General features: G+C 39.9%; 1 protein-coding gene across 1 annotated transcript in view; it reads right to left on the bottom strand.

Moving 5' to 3' along the window:
• The window catches only part of AlaRS (alanine--tRNA ligase, cytoplasmic), a 449,485-nt gene that overhangs the window by 256,996 nt on the left and 168,602 nt on the right, over positions 1 to 23,887 (bottom strand). The window contains exon 8 of the mRNA XM_067150816.2: positions 10,153 to 10,279. Within this exon, the coding sequence (XP_067006917.2) occupies positions 10,153 to 10,279 (127 nt within the window). The remainder of the gene's footprint in view (positions 1 to 10,152; positions 10,280 to 23,887) is intronic.

The raw sequence follows: 23,887 nt of genomic DNA, 5'->3' as shown, positions 1-23,887 counted from the left end.
ATAATATATATATTGTCCATATTTACTATATTACAGTTATGCAATATCTGAATATACTTCTGAAAAACTATGATCCTAACATGTTTAAAAATAAAACAGCAATGTCTTAGTTATCCAAAAATGAACTTGTCACTTTACAGAAAAAGCTATTGTATATGAAACGTAATTATTGTTACGCCTTAAGAAAAGTATGTACTGTGTTGTCCCTATCACGAGCCAGAGGCTCATGGGACCTTTTGTCACCAATAAATAATAATTTCCATGTTCTTTGAAATCATTTAAGAAAAGACTCGGCAAATAATTGATTGAATCTCCCAACTGGGTGACAGCTCTAAATGCAGACCACTGATGATTGTACGTACAGATATTTTTTCATCTAATTCTATATACTTATTTATTGGAATTGTCACTGTGGAGGGAAAGGCTTTGTAACATCAAAATTTGATGCAAAGAGGTGGTTGCCAGGAGCAACCTGAATCTGAAAGCTAGATGATGCGTAGGAAAGCAGTTCATAGAATGAAGACCAGATGGCAGCAGCAAGCTTTGAATGCAGTTGCTGCTGTCTTATCAGTAGACACTACACAGACGTAATGGGAACGGTGACTCCAGTGTGCCGTGAATCAGATCACTGTATCGATTCAGTAACGTGAACAGAATAAAATGAATTGATTTAGTAAAATGAATCAAATATCCCATCACTAGTATGGAGGACTCCTTAAATGCATAACCAATGTCAAATTTCTATTAGACCTTGCATTGGTGTGCAATGCTCTTCAGGAGTTGGCAGAACTTAGTGTTCACTTGCAAGCGCGTGACATTACATTTTATTTGGCCCATAAGAAGATATGCCAGCAAATTAAGGTGTTTTCTGAAAAAAGACAAAACATGGCTCATACTACACTGAGCCTTGGAAGCAGAAGCACTGTTAATGTTTAAAGACGTGAATCTCGAAAAAGGTGCACGGAATAAAGGGAATCATACTGATGCTGTGAAGTTCTATGGGTGCCAGGGCAGGCATATGGAGAACCACCCTTTTAACATCAGAAGATATTTAAGTCCCAGAACTGGCTACAGTTTTAGACACTACCACTTGGCCAGAAAGTTCTGATGTAACTTACGGAGAAGCAGAAATAAGAAACTTGTGTAAACGTTTTAAGCTCCATGAAAAAAAAATCTTAAGAAATTTCTGTGAATATCTTGTAAATAACGAAATAGTAGCTTAATAAATTTAGTCAATAGTATAAAACCCTTCCTCCCTGAGAAGTTGTTTTTGATTTTTTGACTTGGACGACCCGCCACAATATGAATACTCTTGTCTGAGGGTTGAAAAACATTTTATTCAGTCTCACGATGTCAAATGTTGAAATGTCTGATACGAGAAACAGTAAAATATGTCATGAAATCCAATAAATACAGCTGACCAAGTGACAATCAAATATCTGTAAGGCTATCTGGCAGGGAGCAGTCATCTCAGTAGGAACACAAGCGCTTAATGAGCTGTAAGGCTGGGGCATGAATTATGTTTCCTTTTAAGGGCAAGTTGGCCACAAAGTTGTAATATCTATCAAGTGTGGATTATTGTCAACAAGACTGTAAATTAATAAATACCATTATTACTAGAACGCCGGACCTGCGGTGTAGGGGTAGTGTGCCTGCCTCTTACCCGAAAGCCCCGGGTTTGATTCCTGGTTAGGTCAGGGATTTTCACCTGCATCTGATGGCTGGCTCAACGTTTACTCAGTCTACATGATTACAATTGAGCTATCTGACGGTGAGATGGCAGCCCCAGTCTAGAAAGCCAAGAATAACGGCCAAGAGGATACGTCATGCTGACCACACAACATCTCGTAATCTGCAGGCCTTCAGGCTGAGCTCCGGTCGCTTGGTAGGCCATGGTCCTCCGGGGCTTTTGCAGCATGGGGTTTGATTTTTGGTTTTGAATATGAAAGAGGCTTCTCACAAATGAACTTGATCATAACTCCAACAAGAGCATCATTGTGTCTGAATACAGCAGCAAATCTTATGTTCATCAAGTTGGTTGGCCCTCCACTAAGAATTCTCAAACCTGTGGATTAGTAAATTCATGGTTCCTGAAAAGAAGACATCTGGAGACTGAAATAAAAAGCAAGGAGAGAAAGCGTGAAGTTGGCAGCAATCAGCCTCTTTTACCAGTGTGGAATTTACTGTATGCAGGTCAGCAAAATGAGACACTACCACAGTTCTTATACTGTATTTATGTGTTCACTTTATTTTAGAACATAAAATTATTAGCAATACTGAGTGCAGTTACCACCTTGACATAACGTACTTAATTTTTCTAGAAACACGTCAGCCCGGGTAACCAGACTGTGCATAATTGCCGAAAATTTTACGATCGTGATGTTTAGGCGATTATAACTGAGAATACCCCTCAAAGTGTTTTTACAAAAAAAACACCGATTAAGACTAATGAACAAAATAACAGATACTGACACTGGCATCTATAATTATAAAGTGCGAACACCCCCTTTTATCTTTTGCATGACTGAAAGCAGGAAAAAAGAGATTTCATGTTGTTGGTTACAATGTAATGTGTTCATTCAGTTCCAAGTAATTCCAACACGAAGTTGACGCTTGAGATACAGTTGCAAGTGATAAAAATCATTGCTATCCGTATTGAAGATACTGAATGTAGGATGCTAAAAGGTTAGTTTTTTCCACCTATTCAATACATATAAATTTTATAAATTAGGAATTTATTATTGATTCCACTTGAGACATGTTTCGCCCTTCATTGAGGGCATCATCAGTCAAAATATCACCTCAAGGTAAAAAATCAGGTAACTGGTTAGTAGTTGACATGTACAAATTAATACATATTATTAATACAATTACAAAAATTAAGTATGGGAAATAGTTGTACAAAAGTGATGGTTGAACATATAGGTTTATAGATGAAAAGGCACCAATGCCTAAAATTAACATAGTAGAGTTCGGCAGTGGTGCTCTGGAGAAACAGTTGACGCAATCATAGGAAAATAAAAAGTTAAAAAAATTTACATTAAAACAATTAAGGGAGAAAAGGTGTAGTGTTCGGCGTCAATGTTTGTAACCAAAAATTAATGTCAAAGGTTGGTAACTATACAGTATTTACATTGGTCAATTGAACAGTTGAGATAAAGTTTTAAAAATAATTTACATTATAACATTCAGCGTAAATGTTTGTAATAAAAACTAATGTCAATAGTTGGTAACTATATAGTATTTACATTATCTAATTGAATAGTTGAGAATTTACAAATATATACATAATTACACAAGAGCAGCTGGTGTGCAAGGATAAAAAAAATTTTTTTAGTACCAAGTGCGTCCTGATGTTTTAGAGGTTGGAAGAAGGAATTAGTATTGACATTTCAGAAATATGTAGAGCAGTTTATTTTAGTTAAAATCACCGGGGTTAGGGAAATATTTCAGAGGCAAATGAGGTTTTATAGGCATCAAGCTGGAATTTTTCAATTGCAGAGCCGAGATCGGTACGGAGACTGGTCAGTGTGGATGGAGATTCATGGGTATTCCGTGCGTTTGAACGGCAACAATGGTGACAGTTATTAGTGGGTAATTGCTAGTTATATGGGTAATTGCTAATTGGGAAAATGTTGCGGGTTGAAACTTTCGTTTATTCTTTTAGTTGACTTCTGTAGCATCGAATGTGATGTGAAGACATCGGTGTGAAATGCTGGTGAGACAAATTGATATTGTTCCGTGGAATAAAGTATGGCGGACTTCGGGATGAAGTTATTGTTCTTTTCTGGTCTGGTGAGATAGAATAGAGTTGCTTGTGTTGTGAACTGCTGTGGAGAGATTAGAATGTATACGGCAACTGCAGAGTCAGAGCTTAAAGCTGGGGTGAGGCATCTTCTCATTCTGACTGCGAAGAGGAGCCGTAGTGGCACGCCATATTTGTGCCGATGTGCGCTGGGTTCCGGCGTGTTGTTGAAAGTTGTATTGTATGCAGTGGAAGTTATCTGTAATTGAGATGTTAATAGTATTAGTTAGTGTGTAAGAAAGGTTTATGGTAAGTAATGAAGAGTGAATGTTATGTTACATACCAGATGTGTCGCTGAGCGGTAATTGATGATGAGTATTGGTGGACTAAGAAGGAGGAACTCTACTATGTTAATTTTAGGCATTGGTGCCGACTTTTCATCTATAAACCTATATGTTCAACCATCACTTTTGTAAAACTATTTCCCATACTTAATTTTTGTTATTGTATTAATAATATGTATTAATTTGTACATGTCAACTACTAACCAGTTACCTGATTTTTTACCTTGAGGTGATATTTTGACTGATGATGCCCTCAATGAAGGGCGAAACATGTCTCAAGTGGAATCAATAATAAATTCCTAATTTATAAAATTTATATGTATTGAATAGGTGGAAAAAACTAACCTTTTAGCATCCTACATTCAGTATCTTCAATACGGATAGCAATGATTTTTATCACTTGCAACGTCAAAGCCAACCAGGCTACAGTGAAAACCAACAAATACCTAAACCTCAAGGTAAAAATCGGCAAAATTTCAAAAGACATTAATTTCCTTAAAGAATGTGTTAAGCTAAATTTAGTACCTAAATTCTTGAGACCACTGCAAAGGAAAACCATTCCGTTTCAAAACTCGACTATCACCCAAAACAAAGTCAACAACATCTGGTTGAAGGACGAGATTAAACAACTATACAGGAAAAAATCATTCTTAAATTTACAGCTTTATCGAACACATTTAACCCTTGCACAACACTTATCCCCTCTTGAATGGCAATCTTTCCTAAGACATACTGACAATAAATTAACCAACATACTAGAAAAGAAACAGGACACATTAAACCTCAAACTAGCCCATCTGAAGGGAACCAAACCAAGCACATCAAACCACAATAAGAACAATAATACTACATCCATTATTTCAAACAACACCCCTACTACCATCAATTTGTCTGACACCTTCTCTGACATAGAAATGAACCTCCTAAACAGAGGCCTAAAACACAATTGGCCTAACCCCAATACTATCGATGACCTAACCACCACTATTGCAGAAGTAGAATCCAACATTAGTAAACAGATCACCACAGAGAAACAAAATGACGTCAGACACGAAATAAAAAAGAAACTGCCCTCCCTAGTTAATGAGTTAAAAACCAACAAAAACACTACCCTCTCAAAACAAATCCATGCTTTAAAGACCAAAATAAACACCAATAACGTTATAGTAACGAAAGCCGACAAAGGTAACACAACTGTACTCATGAACAAACAGGACTACATCAAAAAAACTGAAGAATTCTTTTCCGACACAACCTACACCACCATCAACAAGGATCCTATACCAAAAGTACAACGCAACTTGAAAACCCTTCTCAAAAATTCAACTTTCCTCTTAAATGACCATGAAATCTTTAAACTAGTCAACTTTACCCACAGCCAAGTCCTTACCCAAAACCCACAAAAAAGACATCCCCATCCGACCAATTATCAACAGTAGAGGCAGTCCAAAATACAAAACTTCAAGATTTCTACACTACTTTCTCAAAAAACACTACAAATTCAACAACATAAACCCCATTAAGAACTCAATTGACCTATGTCAAACCCTGAATAAATTTACACTGCAACCAAACCACATTCTATGTTCGTTTGACATCACCAACATGTATCCGAACATCTCAGTTCTCGAAACCATCAACATCATAAAAAACAACCTCTCCAAACACAGTGGACTAAGCAAAATAGAAATTGATGAGTTCATTAAAATATTAACCTTTATTTTGAACAATAATTACTTCACGTTCAACAACAAGATTTACCATCAAAAGGGCTTAGCTATGGGAGACCCTATTTCTGGCATTCTAGCGAACATCTATATGGACAACTTAGAACACAATAAAATTATAAATTCCATCAATGGTATTCATCTTTGGCTAGGCTATGTCGACGACACACTAGTAATCATCGATAAACAGTGCAACAACAGCGACAACATCCTCACATTCCTAAACACTTTAGACAACAACATAAAATTCACAAAAGAAGATGAAGACAACGGCTCCATCAATTTTTTAGACATCAACATCACACGAATGGACAACGCATTTGAGTTTCGAATACACAGAAAACCCTCCTTCACCCCACTAACAATAAACAATAATTCCTTACACCCAAACTCCCATAAACAAGCCCCTTACTACAGTTTAATATACAGAGCTTTAAAAATTCCCCTTTCACCTTCCAATCTGAAAAAAGAACTTGATTACATAACAGATATTGCCAAGTTCAATGGCTTCAACACCAACATGATCAACAAGATCATCAACAAAGTAAAACTAAAATTAACAACTAATCTTTCCCCAACAAAACCCAATAAACACAAACACGCAACTTTCACATACACTAATCCAGTCATCCACCAGATAGCCAACCCCCTAAAAAAGCACGAAGTCAACATTGCTTTCAAAACGCAGAACACGAACCAGAACATATTTTTCAACCAGAACTCTGTCAACCCAAGAAGAAACCACTACGCGGGCTCAGGTATTTACAGACTCACCTGTTCACAATGCAACTCCTCGTACATCGGACAAACTGGCCGAAGCTTCCAAACCCGTTATTTAGAACACTACAATGCCCAAAAATATAATAAATTTTCCGCAATGAGCACCCACATGAGGGACACTGGCCACCACTTCACCACAACAGAACAAGACTTAACAATCCTAAAAAAAAGTCGAGAAAGGCAAACTAATGACTGAGTTTGAGAACCTATACATCTATCTAGACCAACACTTCAACAAAGATAAAAACCTCAACGAGATAATAGATTTAAAAAACCCCCTTTATGAACAAATTCCCACCTTACTACAAAAAATAAATTTTCAAGGCAACAACTTGTCTAAAATCTTCAATACCACATTAACTAACTCACCCAGCATGTCGACAATTACCCCCCTACCCCCCACCTCCCCCTTTCGGACCAATTCCCCCACACACAACGACAGCAAGCCCACACATCCTCCCACCCAAGCACCTCCCCCTCCACCACGACCCCACCGATACAACACGAGAAATAATAACCACTCGAAGTTCAAAGACAATACAACACCCCACACAAGCAAATAACATTCATCACAATAACAAATAGGCATCAACATTATCCGCATAACTTTCGGTTCCTTATACCCCCCCCCCCCCCCCCTCTTTTTATAAACCAACACTACATCAACCTGCACTCCCAATACACAACAAGCTCGCCCCTCCACTCTACCTTCCTCCATTCTGACAGCTCACCATTGCGCATGACTCCGCCCATGCCCCTCCCCCCCCAAAGCTCTCCACCCCTCCCGCCGCCATTGCTAACCGCATGTGCGTATTACCGACTGAGCCTCCTTCTTAGTCCACCAATACTCATCATCAATTACCGCTCAGCGAAACATCAGGTATGTAACATAACATTCACTCTTCATTACTTACCATAAACCTTTCTTACACACTAACTAATACTATTAACATCTCAATTACAGATAACTTCCACTGCATACAATACAACTTTCAACAACACGCCGGAACCCAGCGCACATCGGCACAAATATGGCGTGCCACTACGGCTCCTCTTCGCAGTCAGAATGAGAAGATGCCTCACCCCAGCTTTAAGCTCTGACTCTGCAGTTGCCGTATACATTCTAATCTCTCCACAGCAGTTCACAACACAAGCAACTCTATTCTATCTCACCAGACCAGAAAAGAACAATAACTTCATCCCGAAGTCCGCCATACTTTATTCCACGGAACAATATCAATTTGTCTCACCAGCATTTCACACCGATGTCTTCACATCACATTCGATGCTACAGAAGTCAACTAAAAGAATAAACGAAAGTTTCAACCCGCAACATTTTCCCAATTAGCAATTACCCATATAACTAGCAATTACCCACTAATAACTGTCACCATTGTTGCCGTTCAAACGCACGGAATACCCATGAATCTCCATCCACACTGACCAGTCTCCGTACCGATCTCGGCTCTGCAATTGAAAAATTCCAGCTTGATGCCTATAAAACCTCATTTGCCTCTGAAATATTTCCCTAACCCCGGTGATTTTAACTAAAATAAACTGCTCTACATATTTCTGAAATGTCAATACTAATTCCTTCTTCCAACCTCTAAAAAATCAGGACGCACTTGGTACTAAAAAAATTTTTTATCCTTGCACACCAGCTGCTCTTGTGTAATTATGTATATATTTGTAAATTCTCAACTATTCAATTAGATAATGTAATTACTATATAGTTACCAACTATTGACATTAGTTTTTATTACAAACATTTACGCTGAATGTTATAATGTAAATTATTTTTAAAACTTTATCTCAACTGTTCAATTGACCAATGTAAATACTGTATAGTTACCAACCTTTGACATTAATTTTTGGTTACAAACATTGACGCCGAACACTACACCTTTTCTCCCTTAATTGTTTTAATGTAAATATTTTTTAACTTTTTATTTTCCTATGATTGCGTCAACTGTTTCTCCAGAGCACCACTGCCGAACTCTACTATGTTAATTTTAGGCATTGGTGCCGACTTTTCATCTATAAACCTATATGTTCAACCATCACTTTTGTAAAACTATTTCCCATACTTAATTTTTGTTATTGTATTAATAATATGTATTAATTTGTACATGTCAACTACTAACCAGTTACCTGATTTTTTACCTTGAGGTGATATTTTGACTGATGATGCCCTCAATGAAGGGCGAAACATGTCTCAAGTGGAATCAATAATAAATTCCTAATTTATAAAATTTATATGTATTGAATAGGTGGGAAAAACTAACCTTTAGCATCCTACATGAGATACAGTTCTCGGAACAGTAACGCTTGTTTTGTTAATTTACCGACTCCTCAGCAGTTCAATGTCGTGTCTATCAGAGAAAATGTTAGAAGAAACAAAAGTGATATTATAAGATACTAGTATGAATGGTTTGTTAAGAAATAAACATAAACAGCGCATTACATGCCAACATTTTATTAACCTTGTTCTTCTAAGAATTCTGTATTGCATGGAATACCTTTCTCGGAGAACCATACACATCCAATTACACAAATAAATGTTCAAAGTGTAGCCCATTATCTTCTGCACACACCTGGTTTTTTTTTTTTTTTGCTTTACGTCGCACCGATAGAGATAGGTCTTATGGCGACAATGGGACAGGAAAGGCCTAGGAATGGGAAGGAAGCGGCTGTGGCCTTAATTAAAGTACAACCCCAGCATTTGCCTGGTGTGAAAATGGGAAACCACGGAAAACCATCTTCAGGGCTGCCGACAGTGGTGTTTGAACCCACTATCTCCCGGATGTGAGCTCACAGCTCCGCGCTCCTAACCGCACAGCCAACTCGCCCGGTGCACACACCTGTAATCAGCCGTGTAATGAATGGATAACACGGTGCAGCATGTCTGATGTAATCCTACCGCAAGTTGCTTCTATGCGATGTTTTATATCCCCTGGAGTTGTAGGCACATAATGATAGACCTTCTCGTTTAACCTACCCCATTAAAAGGAGTCTAAAGGGATAAGATCGGGAGAACTGGTTGGCCAATTTAAACGCCCACCACATTCTATTAAATGTCCATTGAACATTCTATCAAAGGTCTGCCTCGTGTTAATTGCACAGTGCGATGGACAACCATCCTTTACTTTTTCCTGTAGAAATAATTATTTTCGCGATGTCACTTCTCCGGAATAATTTCCCTTTTGACTGTAATACTGCAATTGTGGGGAGAAATCCATAATAATTACAGATAATCAGTAATAGTTGGCACCTCTGTGTTCCCCTTAGGGAGAAATTTATGGCAGTCATTTTGACCAATCTCTTCTTTTTACGTAAAACTTGGCTTGATTCAGTTACAATGAAACTTTCAAAGGAAATATTTTGTGTGTTCAACAAACTCAGAAACTTAAGAAAAGTCAAGAAATTTGATTGGGCTGGGATTACCCATTTAAGGACAATTGAATTTAAAAATAGCAAAGTGGTGAAAATGAAAAATTGCCAGTGGTAATGTCAGGTGACTCACCCTGTACAGTTTACAAGTGGTTTATTATCTCACCTCGGGAAAGACTTCTCCCAGTATGTCCACCACTGTATGTACCAGCGTTGAGAAGAAACCTGGTTTGGCATTCAACTTCTCTGTGCCATATCGAACAGCACGACGGAGAATGCGGCGCAGTACATATCTAAAAAAAAAAAAAAAAATAATTTACACTGTGACTAGTTATTCATACTAAATATCTCACCAATGCCACAAATTTCAAAATGAACAACATGATAAAAATGATACAGGAGATGAACAAGCAGAGTGATGTTGCTAGAGGGGGCATCAATGAATTTGATGGTACACTTTTAAACATCAGAAGATGTTAATGAATATTTAATTTTCATGACCGCATTGTAATTGAAATAGACTTTCAACTTATTAGGTCGTGTTACAAACATTTACTACGTGTTGAAGAGATGTTAAGTACAGAACAAAAATGGCCAACCAGACACCAGTGGGATCCGAACCCACAACCCCCGGATTTCGCGTCGGTTACTCCACCAGTTGAGCTATGGTGGCCTAGGTCATCTTTATTCTGATGGAAACGATCTAAGCTACAGATCTGGCACTACTGCCATCACACTGATGAGTGCATCTAAGTCACCCGTTGAGGATCAAGTCAATGAATGTTGAATTTTAATGACCTCATTGTTGGGCAACTTAAAAGCACTCTACAGTGTGATGGCAGTAGTGCCAGACCTGTAGCTTAGATCCTTTCTAACAGTACAAAGGCCACCATAGCTCAATTGGTAGAGCAACCCACGCAAAATCAGGAGGTTGTGGACTTGGATCCCACTGGTGTCCGGTTGGCCATTTTTGTTCTGTACTTAACATCTCTTCAACTCGTACTAAATGAACATAACACGACCTAATAGGTTGAAAATCTGTTTTGATCAGAGAACGGTTTTTAACTGTATTTTGTTACTAAAAGGTGCCACGTGAAATGTCATACACTGAAAATGGCCAACAAAATCTATATATAAAATAAGAGTTTTATCTGTACATTGCTCAGAATTTAAAAAGGACAGTATTTATGTATCGATAGTGTCCACAGTAACAAGGAAATGTACTATTTTATTTTCCGTAATTTCTGTCTGTCTGTATGTACACGCATCACAAGAAAACGGCTGAAGAGAATTTAATGAAAATCAGAATGCAAATCCAGGGAATACGTCGCTACAATCTAGGCCATAAATAATTTTATTCACACCCAGAGAAATGGTAGTTAAGGGGAAGGTATAAAATTTAGTGCTCAAAAATTTGTGTTATGAAAATTGCTATACAAAGTCATAAGCAATTTTATTCATAAGCAATTCATAAGCCATAAGCAATTTTATTCATGTTGCCATTGATGCTTTCACGGCCCATACTTGTCTGTTAGGTCATCAGCCCAGAGGCTGGTTGGATCCTCAAATAGCATCACCAAAGGCTATGCAGTTATAGGGAAACCACAAAAACCAATGACAGAACCAAAATGAGGCGTACTAGGCAAGATGATGAGTGAGGTAGTTTGCCATTGCTTTCCTCACTGGGCCAGACAGTGCTATTGTAGCACAACTAACCCTATGAGCAACACCTTTCATGACACTCAGGCACACTGGTTGTGCTCTGAATGTCATTAATCAGCACCACCCATACCCCAGCAGCTTCCATATTGTCACAGCCATGGATGAGACTGGGACTTCAGTGGAAGCTACACTTTGCTCTAGCCTGTGCGAAGAGATGGATGCAAAAGTACTGTAACCATCAAGAAATGACAGCAGGCAGGGCCCATACTTATAGACATGATATTGTATAGGCTTTTGGGCTTATGCTGTGTTGTCAAGAAAATAAGGTGAAATTCTTTTCTTTATGTTTCGTAGAGAACTGTGCTCTGCATCATCAGAAGAAATCTCGACTGGCCACGAGAAAGGCTTCTTAAACAATGACTCTTTAAATTTAGACAATAGAAGAGAAGTGGAAATGGTATGTTCATTAGTCACCAGATGGCTCCCAGGACGTTGCACAGCGCTAGCATTCGAAGCGGAAGCTGACCAAACCATCAGAATCATTCTAAGAGGTTCACATAACATGTGTACGTAACATATGACATTGACAGGTGTATGAACATTGACACAAGCCTGGAATGAAACATCTGGTGATAATGAACGTACGAATTTGGAAAACACAGAGACGAAATAACAATAATGAAGGGACAGGGAAGTGAACTACCTATGTAAATTCTTAATGGCTGGCAACCAGGTATTACTTAATTGATAGCCGGTGTCCCTGTTGAAATTTTTAGGATTTCTACGTATTTCCACAGCTTCCTGTATAATCCTGGACCTGTAGTGTCTAGTGTGGGTAAGAGCTTGAACATCTTGGAACACGACATTGTCACAAGTGAACTATGCAGTGCAAGTGAAAGTGTTTTTTTGAAGACGTTATTTGTAAAGTATGATATTATGTAATGACCTAACCTGTACTGTGTAAGATTTGTGACATATGCATTTGTAAATAGTAGAATTCTGTTCTATATTTCCTGGAAGGATCCAGAAAGTTACGTGAATTGTTGAACAGGATGTGTTGTTTTGTGGGTAATGTATTCTAGAAAATATTTCTGACTGTTCTGGAAATACGACGTTCGCGATCAGACGTATTCTAGAATGTTTGCCAAAGTTCGCGACTGAAAGTAGGGTTGTGATTGGTGAGTCTAGATGGTGATAGGGAACTCATGCACGCTGATTGGTTGCTCCAAGGCCAGAGTTTACCTATATATAGAGAGAGAGGCAGTGTTCATAATAATTCGGTATTCTGAATTCTGTCGGTCTTGGTCTATCTGTCTGTGAGCAGCCTATCTGGTTGACGTCGCCTGGTTTCCGGGATGGCACACCTTTGGGAAAGCACTCTTGAATTCCGTTCCTGCTAAAATTTCCGTAATGTTCCGATTTGCTTTTCATATAGTAGTCTGCCCTAGCCTAACCTAGATTCGCCAAATTAATTATTTAGGACACCCTAGCTTTTCAGCTGGGCTTGTCTGTTTGTTTTCGAGGCTTTGCCTTTTCTTATTTCACAAAATATGTAGACTGTAAGTTAATATATTTACCTTGGGCTTTGCCTCTGGTAGTTCTGTATCACTTGAGGTACGCTAGATTTTGGAGAACCTGTTCACTTCACTGTAAATTGCATTGTACGACTGCATTAGTAACTAGATGTATAGTTGATTTGAAGTTTGAATTTACACTGCTACGAAGGTATTATCAAAGAACCTATAAGTTATGTATATCACAGAACTTATAGTTCGTAAGTCGGGATTGTATTTGGAATGTATTTGTAATATTCTTTTGTAAATAATATTTTTCAAATCTAAGGATCATGGCGATTTATTTCGGAATCCGCAATCTAAGCCATGTCCATGCCTTTGGTACGTTCCCAGCCTTTTCCACCTTCCCCGTTTGTTGTCCACTAGTTGGCCGTACTGATATTTACGAATAGGTTGTTGTTGGAGATCCGCGTAATGCCAGCTAATGTTTTGCTGAGTGTGTAGCGTTCTCTGGTGTTGTGTAGTTGTTCTTACCTTCCTCCTTTACTGTATTTGTTCCCTGTTTTGTGTCACCACTGTAGTTAAGGTTACAGACAACATGACCCGATGTAGAGCGTGCTCAGCTACTGCCGATTTGTCTGGTTGGTTGAGACGAATATTATGTTCATGTTCCTTGATACAGGTACTAATGGACCAGAATGTTTGACTGATGTGTACCTTACTGCAAGTACAGCAAATTTCGTATACCCCAGGATGTAAAAGTGGGGACAATTTGTCCTTGGTTTTACTCAGACTGTGAGCAATTTTAGTGGGGGTGCCAAACATGGTTTTTATATTGTGTTTGCAGAGGACCTTGGCAATTCGATCTGTGGTGTGGTGAATGTAAGGCAAGTAGGCAGTTCCCTTCACTTCTTCCTTCTGTGAGCTTTGCTTGGTCATTTCTCTGGGATGCAGGACTCTATGAATCTGCAAATCGCTGTAACCATTACCCTTGAACACGACTTTGAGCGTGTCCATCTCCACCGGGATATTTGACTGGCTCACAAATTTGTCTCACCTCTTGGTGAGTGTCATGAGAATGCCTTGTTTTTGTGCTGGATGGTGGTGAGGAATCTGCATGAAGATAGCAATCTGTGTGGGTAGGCTTACGATAAACGGTATGTCCTAAGGAGCCGTCCGACTCCATCTCCATATGGAGTGGTCTATTAGCCTCACTGTTCTTAAGATGAAAAGCGCAGACTTTATTTTTGTTAGGATTTGGTTTCAACTGATTCTCCCTGTAATAGGTATCAAGTTCATCCACAGCATCAGACAGCTTTCGCTCAACAATCTCAATCAGGCTATCTTGTGCAGTAATAGCACTATCATTTGTGTAGATGAAACTTTACGTTCCTTCTGGTAGAGGCAGGTCTTTGGTGTAAACATTAAATAGGGATGGTGCAAGGACACTTCTTTGAGGTAATCCATTCTTCTGAGATCTCCACATACTTCTTTTCACCTGAAATTCTATTTTGAAGGAGGTTCCTTACCATGCAGGTGAGTTGATAATCTTTGGTGATATAGAGTTGTTGCAGAGAAGTCTGTAGTCAACTGTACCAAACGCCGCTGACAAGTCTATGAATACTCCCCCCCCCCCGTGATTTGTCATCTCTCAAAACCGTCTTCAATATGTTGTGTCAGTTTCAGGACTTGTGATGTGCAGCTTATCCTCGTCCTGAATCCAACTTGCTGATATATAAGGAGTGGCTCTAGTACTCCTGTTAGTCGCTGATCTCTCACATAAGTCTCTCTAGCACCTTAAAGAGATGGCATAACTGTTTTGGAATTAGAAACACTGTTAAGGCGACGTAGAAGTCTCCATTGGTAGCCTTTTGTTGATTGCTTTTAGGGCCGTCCCAATCTTTGCCTGGTTTATGAACAACAATGACTAACTTTCCCCCAGATTTTTGAGAGTTTTCAGGATTGAACACAATTGTTCGTTACCTCAGCGAGGCATTTAATTGTTGCACGGCCAAAGTTCTTAATTTGTTCAACTCTTATATCGTCCAAACCAGCTGCTTTACCATTCTTACACATCCTCAATACTGTTTCTGAACAGTGAAAGGTAGAGACAGAATACTTCTCTCTTGATCTGTCGGACTATTTTCTTCTCCCCAGACTTAGCATGCCGAGGTTGTTTACCATTTAATAAGAACTTTTCGCAAGTTGTGTTATGTTGCACTGACACAGACAGGTCTTATGGCGACGACGGGAGAGGATGGGGCTACGAGTGGAAAGGAAACGGCCGTGGCCTTAATTAAGGTACAGCCCCAGCATTTGCCTAATGTGAAATTGGGAAACCACGGAAAACCATCTCCAGGGCTGTCGACAGTGGGGTTCGAACCCACTATCTCCCGAATAGTGGATACTGGCCGCAATTAAGCGACTGCAGCTATCGAGCTCTGTCATTTAGTAAGAACTGATGTACAATTTTGTCTGCCTTCAAGTTGGAATGTGAAACAGGTTGGGTAGGATCACTGTTAAGGCGACGTAGAAGTCTCCATTGGTAGCCTTACTGTCAATAGTTCTGGAAGGAGACAGTTTTGCAATAGCATGTAGCGCACACCATTGACTGTATCATTGAAAGAAACTGCCAACTAATTTCATGGCTGGATATTGTGATTTTATGCTACACTCTGTTTCCACTTACAACAACAATTTTTTCACCTTCCATTCACCCATCAATTGACTCCTGTTGATGCAAGTGTATAATGGACTAGTATAACTTGGAAACAATTCTCTAAACCCATGGGTAAATAGTGAAAATATCGAGCTTGAATAGTTGGTATTATATATATTGAAACGGAAATGCCCTGCGAGCATTCACGTTCATTCATTTCTTGAGAGGAACTCACTAACACCCGGCTGTATGCATTCAAAACGAGCGCCGAACGCGCAGGTATTGTGGGAGACAACATGCAAGCTCGCGCTGCTCCAGAGTACCAGCCAAGGCCAAGTGACGTCACACCGAAAGTTCTTCCCTGTTCCATGACATTTCATCACGAACGGAATGTAATATAATTTCGAGGACGTCACCTTGTAGGCCTGAACAATAAATGCTGCTAACCGAAATTTCACGTAAATCGGCGGAAGGATGGCCGAGATATAAATTTTTCTAGATGCCCACATGTGCAACCACGCCTTCTGACCTTCGGCAATAAAAGGCAGTCGCTAGCCTTGAGTAAAGCAGTGTGTGCAGTATGCGGTGAGTGCGTGTGTCACTCAGTGTGTGTATGCAAGCAAGCACATCGCTATACAGTTCGTCACTCTGTCCAGATGGGTACTTGCATTCGAAAGTGTTAGTGTTGAAAGCCTTCTCCGTGGACTTGGACTTTGCGCGTGAACGAAAGCTTAATTTCATTTCTATCAGTCTGTAGAGCTGTGCATTTGTATTTCGTTTGTGGACTGTGAATTTAAAGAGACTGTACGTTTGAAACTGTGCTGTAATTGTTTCCTCCACCATGTTAAGCTACCTCATAAAATTGTGTTCTAGCGACTGAGCAGTTCTTTTACGAACAGTGTTACGTTATTTTATAAAGAACAGTGCCTAGTTTTTTTTCTCCCTCAAAGACTGCGTCTATTGCTCCGCGTGAAAAGTGTTAATATTTCCTAGCAAAAACTGTGCCAACCTTCACTTCATTCGAAGACTATGTCAAATCCCCTCATGAAACTGTCAAAAATTGTGCTTCAGTGATGACCTTGTCTCTGAAAAATTACGACGTAACAGGACTTGGACTGTCATAAACTACAGTATTTCTTTATATTTTCGTCGAAGCTCTAGTTTATTTCATCGAGAATGTGCGTGCTGTACTTATGTATACAGTGCAAAGACTGTATCCAAGGAATTTATTTTTTTGAGATTGAGCGAAGTGTTTAATCATTGCATCTCGGAAGGTTCCAGATCGCTTTCATTGTTTATTTCAAGTACGATAGTGTCTACTGTGACTTTGATTTCATCTTCGAAAGTGCGTACAACACTATTACTGGGGAAACTATTCAAAAGTGCTTCGCCTTAATTCGTGGTGCGGTAGAAAAATATCGCACCAGATCCCCTTGGCATTCTGTGCGGGAGTTCTTCACTTCTCCGCTCCTTAAAAACTGTTTCACGCTGCATGATCGACCTCAGGTTCGAGTCGTCGTCAACGTCCAGTGCTGGGACAATACCAACGACGCCGACACCGGTGACGAAGGACGACGCCGACGCCGGAGAATAATGTCTCCTCCGCACCGTCAAGGGTAATCTCACAATACATCTGTAAAAGGTGATATAATTCCTTTGCTTATCTCTTGAATAAACAGCAAGTTCCCCATTAATCATAAATGTATTGCACTACTCTTCTCTCATACTCTCTAAGCATGGGCCGTACACGCCTTGACGTCATCCATGCTCTCCGAACAATTGAAGTACGGGAGTTCCTGTTTCAATATATATATATATATAATTTGCTGGGGCCATCAAGGACCACGTTAAGTCTTGTTGCATTTGACACTGAACTTGGCCTTCTTTACAGCCCAAATTTCCCTCATTCTTTGTGAGTGGGCCTGCTTACGCTCCTCTGTCCAAGGGGCACCGTGTCTTCTCTTCGGTTGCTCGTCTCGGTTTAGCCCGTTCGTCAATATTTTCTTGCGGAAGAGATCTCTGTTAAGGGTGTCTTCAGCTGAGATATGTAGCATTTGCAGGTCTTCTTTGGTATTTCTAAACCAGGGAATTGTGGTTTTGGGGTTTGAATCAAAAAAGTGAAAGATTTCTATAGTTAACTTTCTTCTGTCCATTCTTTTCAGTTGACCGTAAAATCATGCCCGTCTTTTTCTGATTGTGTCGGTAATTTTCTATATTTTGCTGTAGACTTCCTTGTTGGATCTCTTTTGATGGATTCCATTTCTGTACTTTGATCCCAAGATTCCTCTCACAATTTTGCGTTCTCTTTTCTCGAGTTCTCCAAGGAGTCCTTTGTTGGCATTTAGAGACAGGGTTTCGGCTGCATATAGAACTACTGGCTTCAGAACTGTTTCATAGTGACGTATCTTGGTGTTTTGGGAAAGGCATTTTTTGTTGTAGATTGTGCGGGATGTTTGGTAGGCTATTTCCAGTTTGCGTACTCGCTCCTGAAGTGCTTCTTTGTCCAGTCCATTTTTCATGACGATATCACCCAGGTATTTGAATTTGTCTACTCGGGTGATGTCCCCGTATTTTGTATGGAGTTTTGGTGGAGCCTCTTTGATGTTAGTCATTACTTCTGTTTTCTCAAACGATATCTGCAAACCAGTTTGTTCGGCAATTTCCTTTAAAATTTCAACTTGAGCTCTAGCGGTTTCTATGTCATTTGAGAGAACAGCAATATCATCGGCAAATGCTAAGCAGTCTGTTGCGATCCCCTTGGATTTGGTTCCTATTCTCAGTGGACTGTAGTTGGTTTCCTGTAATCTCACCCGCCAGGTTCTGATGATCTTTTCAAGAACACAGTTGAAGAGTATCGGGGAAAGCCCATCACCTTGTCGGACTCCTGTTTTGATGTCAAAGGAATGCGAGAGACATCCGTGAAACTTCACATTGGATTTTGTATCGGTCAGGGTGGCTCTAATTAATGCCAGCAGTTTCAAATCAACTCCAAATTCATTTAAGATGTTTAGCAGGACTTCCCGGTCAATGGAGTCGTACGCTTTCTTAAAGTCCACAAAGACAGACACATACTGCTTGGACCTTAGTGTACAATACCTGATAATCGTTTTAAGATTTTGGATCTGTTCAGCTGTTGAGCGACCTTTTCTGAACCCTCCTTGGTATTCACCTATTTGATGTTCGACTTGTGCTTCCAAACGCTCCAGGATGGCAAGTGATAGAATTTTGTAAGTCACGGGTAGCAAAGATATTCCTCTGTAGTTGTTAACGTTCTTCATGCTGCCTTTTTTGTGTAATGGATGGATCAAAGCTATTTTTCAATCTTCGGGTAGGGTCTCCTTGTTCCAAATTTCTTCTATTTGCTTTTGCAAAATATCAAGTGATTCCTCTGGGGCATATTTCCATAGTTCTGCTACTACTGAGTCTTCCCCCGGCGCTTTGTTGTTTTTGAGACGGGCAATGTGGCGCTTGATTTCATGTCTGTCGGGTGGTCTGGAATCTGGGTACCTGAGTAAGGGTTCCTTGGTCTCAATGGCGCTTTGCGGTTTAGAGCAATTAAGTAAATTCTTGAAGTAATCTGCCAGAACGCTGCAAATTTCTTCATTTGATGTCGTCAGTGTGCCGTCCTTTCGCTCAAAGCATAGAGATGGTGGTTTATAGCCAGTGAGTTTGCGTTTGAAGGCTCTGTAGTACTCTCTGCTTTCATTCTTCCTAAAGTTTTGTTCTATCTTTTCAATGAGAGATTTTTCGTATTTACGTTTCTCAGTTCTGAACCCCCTAGCTGCTTAGGCACGTTGGGTTTTGTAGGTTTCCCAATCATTTTCTGATTTCGTAGAGTAGTACTGTTTCCACGCATTCAGTCTTTCTTGGAGGACTGATTCGCAGGTACTATTCCACCAGGCATGCTTTTTGCTTCTCAGTTGGTATTATTATTATTATTATTATTATTATTATTATTATTATTATTATTATTATTATTATTATTATTATTATTATTATCTACATAGTTATGTAGTGCCTCTGAGGCTCAGGCGGCAGAGCGTCGGCCTCTCACCACTAGGTTCCATGGTTCAAATCCCGGGCACTCCATGTGAGATTAGTGCTGGACAAAGTGGAGGCGGGACAGGTTTTTCTCCTGGTACTCCGGTTTACCCTGTCATCTTTCATTCCTGCAACACTCTCCTATATCATTTCATCTGCCAGTCATTAATCATTGCCCTAGAGGAGTGCGACAGGCTTTGGCAGCCAGCACAGTTCCTATCCTCGCCACTAGATAGGGGCTTCATTCATTCCATTCCTGACCCAATCAAATGACTGGAAACAGGCTGTGGATTTTCATTTTCATCTAAGCAGTTATGTACGACAGGTTGTCAGTACAGACTTTATTTGGTATAAATCGTGGTCCATCATTCATTATTTGTGTGTTGTATGATCTGTCTTGTGTAACACAACACATGAGGTTATGTCATGATACTTCTGCTGTATGTTTATTAATATGACTTCATTTAATGTCAGAAAAAGTAATTAATAAATAGTTCAAAAAAATTAGGGGAACATTTTTTGAACGTATGCCATGCTCCATTGAACAATACCTCACACCCAGGTATTACCAACTAAACCTTTATTCTTTACCACTGAAGTCATCGATGGATTCGCGTTTATTTTCAGAACACAAATGGAAATGTCCAAATAAGGGCGAAAACAAAGTGACAATAGTCCTCCAGGGTGCTCGATGGGATTAAGGTCGGGACTCACTGCTGGCCATTCCATCTCTTGAATGTCCAGTTCTTGCAAGACAGCTCTGGTGATGCGCATTACATGAGCGCTAGCACTGTCGTGCATGAGTACGACTTCAGGGCCAACATCGTATGCAGCAACCAACACATGATGTAGCAGTATCTGCTCGATGTACCCCGCAACGGTAAGATTACCATGGACGACAACAAGATCCTTACGGCCATCAATGCTGATGCCACCCCATACCATCACAGAACCTTGTCCGAATCGGTTGCCTTCCTGGACAACATTTGGCATGTACTGCTCACCACGGCATCTCCATATATGTTGACGTCCATCACACTGTGTCAGGGGAAATCTGGACTTGTCTGTGAACAACGCAGGTCTCCACTGGCGAAGTTGCCAGTTGATGTGGGTACGGGCAAACAGAAGGCCAGCTGCACAATGTTGCTGCGTTAAGTGGGACACTCGAACAGGACGTCTGGGTCGTAAGGACACTTCTCGTAACCTGTTTCTTACTGTCTGGTCAGACACCGTGACTCCAGTGACCTTCCTGAGGTCTCATTGCAGTTCTCTGGCAGTTGCTGAACGACGCCAAAACGCACTGATGGTCAGATATCGGTCATCCTGTGGGGTTGTCATGCGTCCACGACCTTGTCCAACCCACCTTGTAAACTGGCCTGTCTCACTGTAGCGATTCCACAAGCGTTGAATAACTGACGGAGAGACACTGAGATCCACAGCAACATGAGGAAAAGTCCATCCTTCCTGGATCAAAGTGACGGACGGCCCTTGCGACTTGAACCTTGTTAAGATGTCTCGTGGGATGTGCTGGTTTACATACAAAGTGCTCAAATGACCGCAGTAGTCTGTGTACCTCATAACGACACGTGGATGCACCGCTATTCACTTTGTTTTGAGGGGTCACCTGACAGTTTAATGCATGGCTACGTCTACAGATGGAGTATAACTTTGATCTGACATACCCTGAGTAGCTAAGGTCTCAAGGTATGCTGTACGACCATTGGAACCCCATCTACCAAATTAACGTTCACATACCAGACGCTACAAAACATGTTCCCCTAATTTTTAAAAACTGAGTATTATATAATATATTACTACCTGTAAATATGATGTATAAATCCGATGTAATGTTGTGCAACACAGGGTAAGTGTCTAGAACAACGCACCTTTGTCACTCAAGTTTGTTTCATAAATTTGCATACAAGTTGTTGGAGACTCGAGAAGATACAAGAAAGCATGTTGTGTCATACTTTTCTGGAAGCCTGGCCAGGCAAAGTATATAAAAGGACGGTCTGGGGAACATGTCTGCGTCGAGTTGTTAGTGACAGACATTAGTCGAGTTAAGTAGGTGAACTCATGTTGTGGTTTTGCCATTGAAGTGGTTATGTTGTGTTGGTACCAAGTGTTCTGTAGTTGGTCGACATGCTAGTGTGACAGTCGATTGAGTTCAAGATGATGGTTCATTGATGTGCAACTATTAATGTGTATATAATTTGTAAATAAAACAGTGTACACAATTGACAGCATCTTGTGTGTGCGTCTTTGTGAATATGACACTGCCTGCACGTTGTATAAATGGAAGCTGGTGTGCATGCATTACATTTATCTTCATGTATCAGGCCCTGCCTGAACTAAGGTTCCACATCACAAATGAGGTAGTTCTGAACCCAAAATTCCTAATTTTATAAACAATTTTCAGTTCTTGACTTTTCCTGCACTGTCCTGTATTACAACTTCATCACTACTATACACAAAATCATTTACACAGCGGAGCTAAACAATCTGTGTAAGTGTTTGTAACACATCTATTAGATGCCATAGACATATTTAAAGAGTCCCAGGTACATAGCATGAACTTCTACAATGCTATGACATAAACATAAGTTTTCTGTCAGCCAATACTGGTTTTGAAATCAAGACAAGCTGCCTATTTTTCTACCAATGATCACAAGGCTTTCTATGTAACAATTATCAAGTTATCCATTTTCCAAAGCTTTGTCACTGTGTGAACACCAAAGAGCATCTCCTACTGTGGACTCATCAGCACCTGATAAGCTTTCGCTTCACTTGAATCATCACATGAATTTAAATTTGAAACATACTTCATAAAGCTTTTCTTTCTAGATTTGTTTGGTGACTATTGGCTTAATGTCACACTACATTAAAGGTTTTCAGTGACGTCAGGATAGGAAAGAGCAAGGATTGGGAAGGTAGCAACCGTGATCTTAATTAAGATATGCTTGATGTGAAAATGGGAAACCACGGAAAGCCATCTTCAGGGCGACTGACAGTGGGATTCGAACCCACCATCTCCTGAATGAACATTCACAGTTACACAACCCTAATCACATGGCCAACTAATTCAGTTTTCACTCAGTGCACTAGTGGTTGACTGATGATTCCAAGTTTGTGAGTTCAATCCCAGCCAGGCAGTAAATTTTTGCAGGGTGGTCATTCTTGGCACTCCATGTCACTGCTGTAGGTGTGTTGAAAGTCGCTGGTGGTGTACTATCACCACACGAAATTAAGTTAACTCAGCCATAGTAACCACCCATCTGGTATAATTCTGCTTTTAATGCAAAACAGCAGCACAATTAGAATATCAAAATTGGTAAGCAGGTTGCCTAGATGGAACCACCTAAGGTCTGCAACTCTGTAGCAGAGGTCTTGTGATCATTATTGTTATTTATTTTATTCTAAATCAATTTTGGCCAACTATGGAGCATGTAAATAATTTTATGATTTCAGTTTTCTTGGCATCAGTATTCCTTCATTCTCTTGTTTGCAGTTTCTATCTTTTCACCCACCCATGTTGGTCACCGTTTATTGCACCATCAACCCCTCAAATCTCCTGTTTTTTCATTGAAGTAAGTTTAACCCCTCATATTTGAATCTTGTTTGAGAATGTGGTTCTGTCAAGGATGTCCTGTTCTATGATTTTCCCTTCACACAAGTCCTTCTTGATATTAAATAAACAATTTTTCATGTGAGTTGCCTTTTCTATTGGATTTGTTAAAATGGCTGAATATTTTTTTGTGATCCTGTCATCGCCCATTATCAAAATGTGTTTGAAAATTTAATCCTTCGTTTTCGTACTATGTCTGATATCCTGCTACAAGTTTTGTACAATTCTTTGTTGCTGCATAATCGGTGTCAGCATAATCTCTGGGTCAAAGGATTTTTCTTACGATCCTTTCATTCTTCTCAATTTCTTCAGTTTCTTTTCTGGTAGTTAATCCTAGCCATTCTGAAGCATGTAGACACTCTGGTTGGACCACTATCTGATAGAGGCTTAGGCCGGTATT

Source organism: Anabrus simplex, chromosome 7 (genome assembly GCF_040414725.1).
Source record: "Anabrus simplex isolate iqAnaSimp1 chromosome 7, ASM4041472v1, whole genome shotgun sequence".
NCBI lineage: Eukaryota > Metazoa > Arthropoda > Insecta > Orthoptera > Tettigoniidae > Anabrus > Anabrus simplex.
Note: the sequence above shows the minus strand (reverse complement) of the source record. Positions and strands in the feature narration are given on the sequence as shown.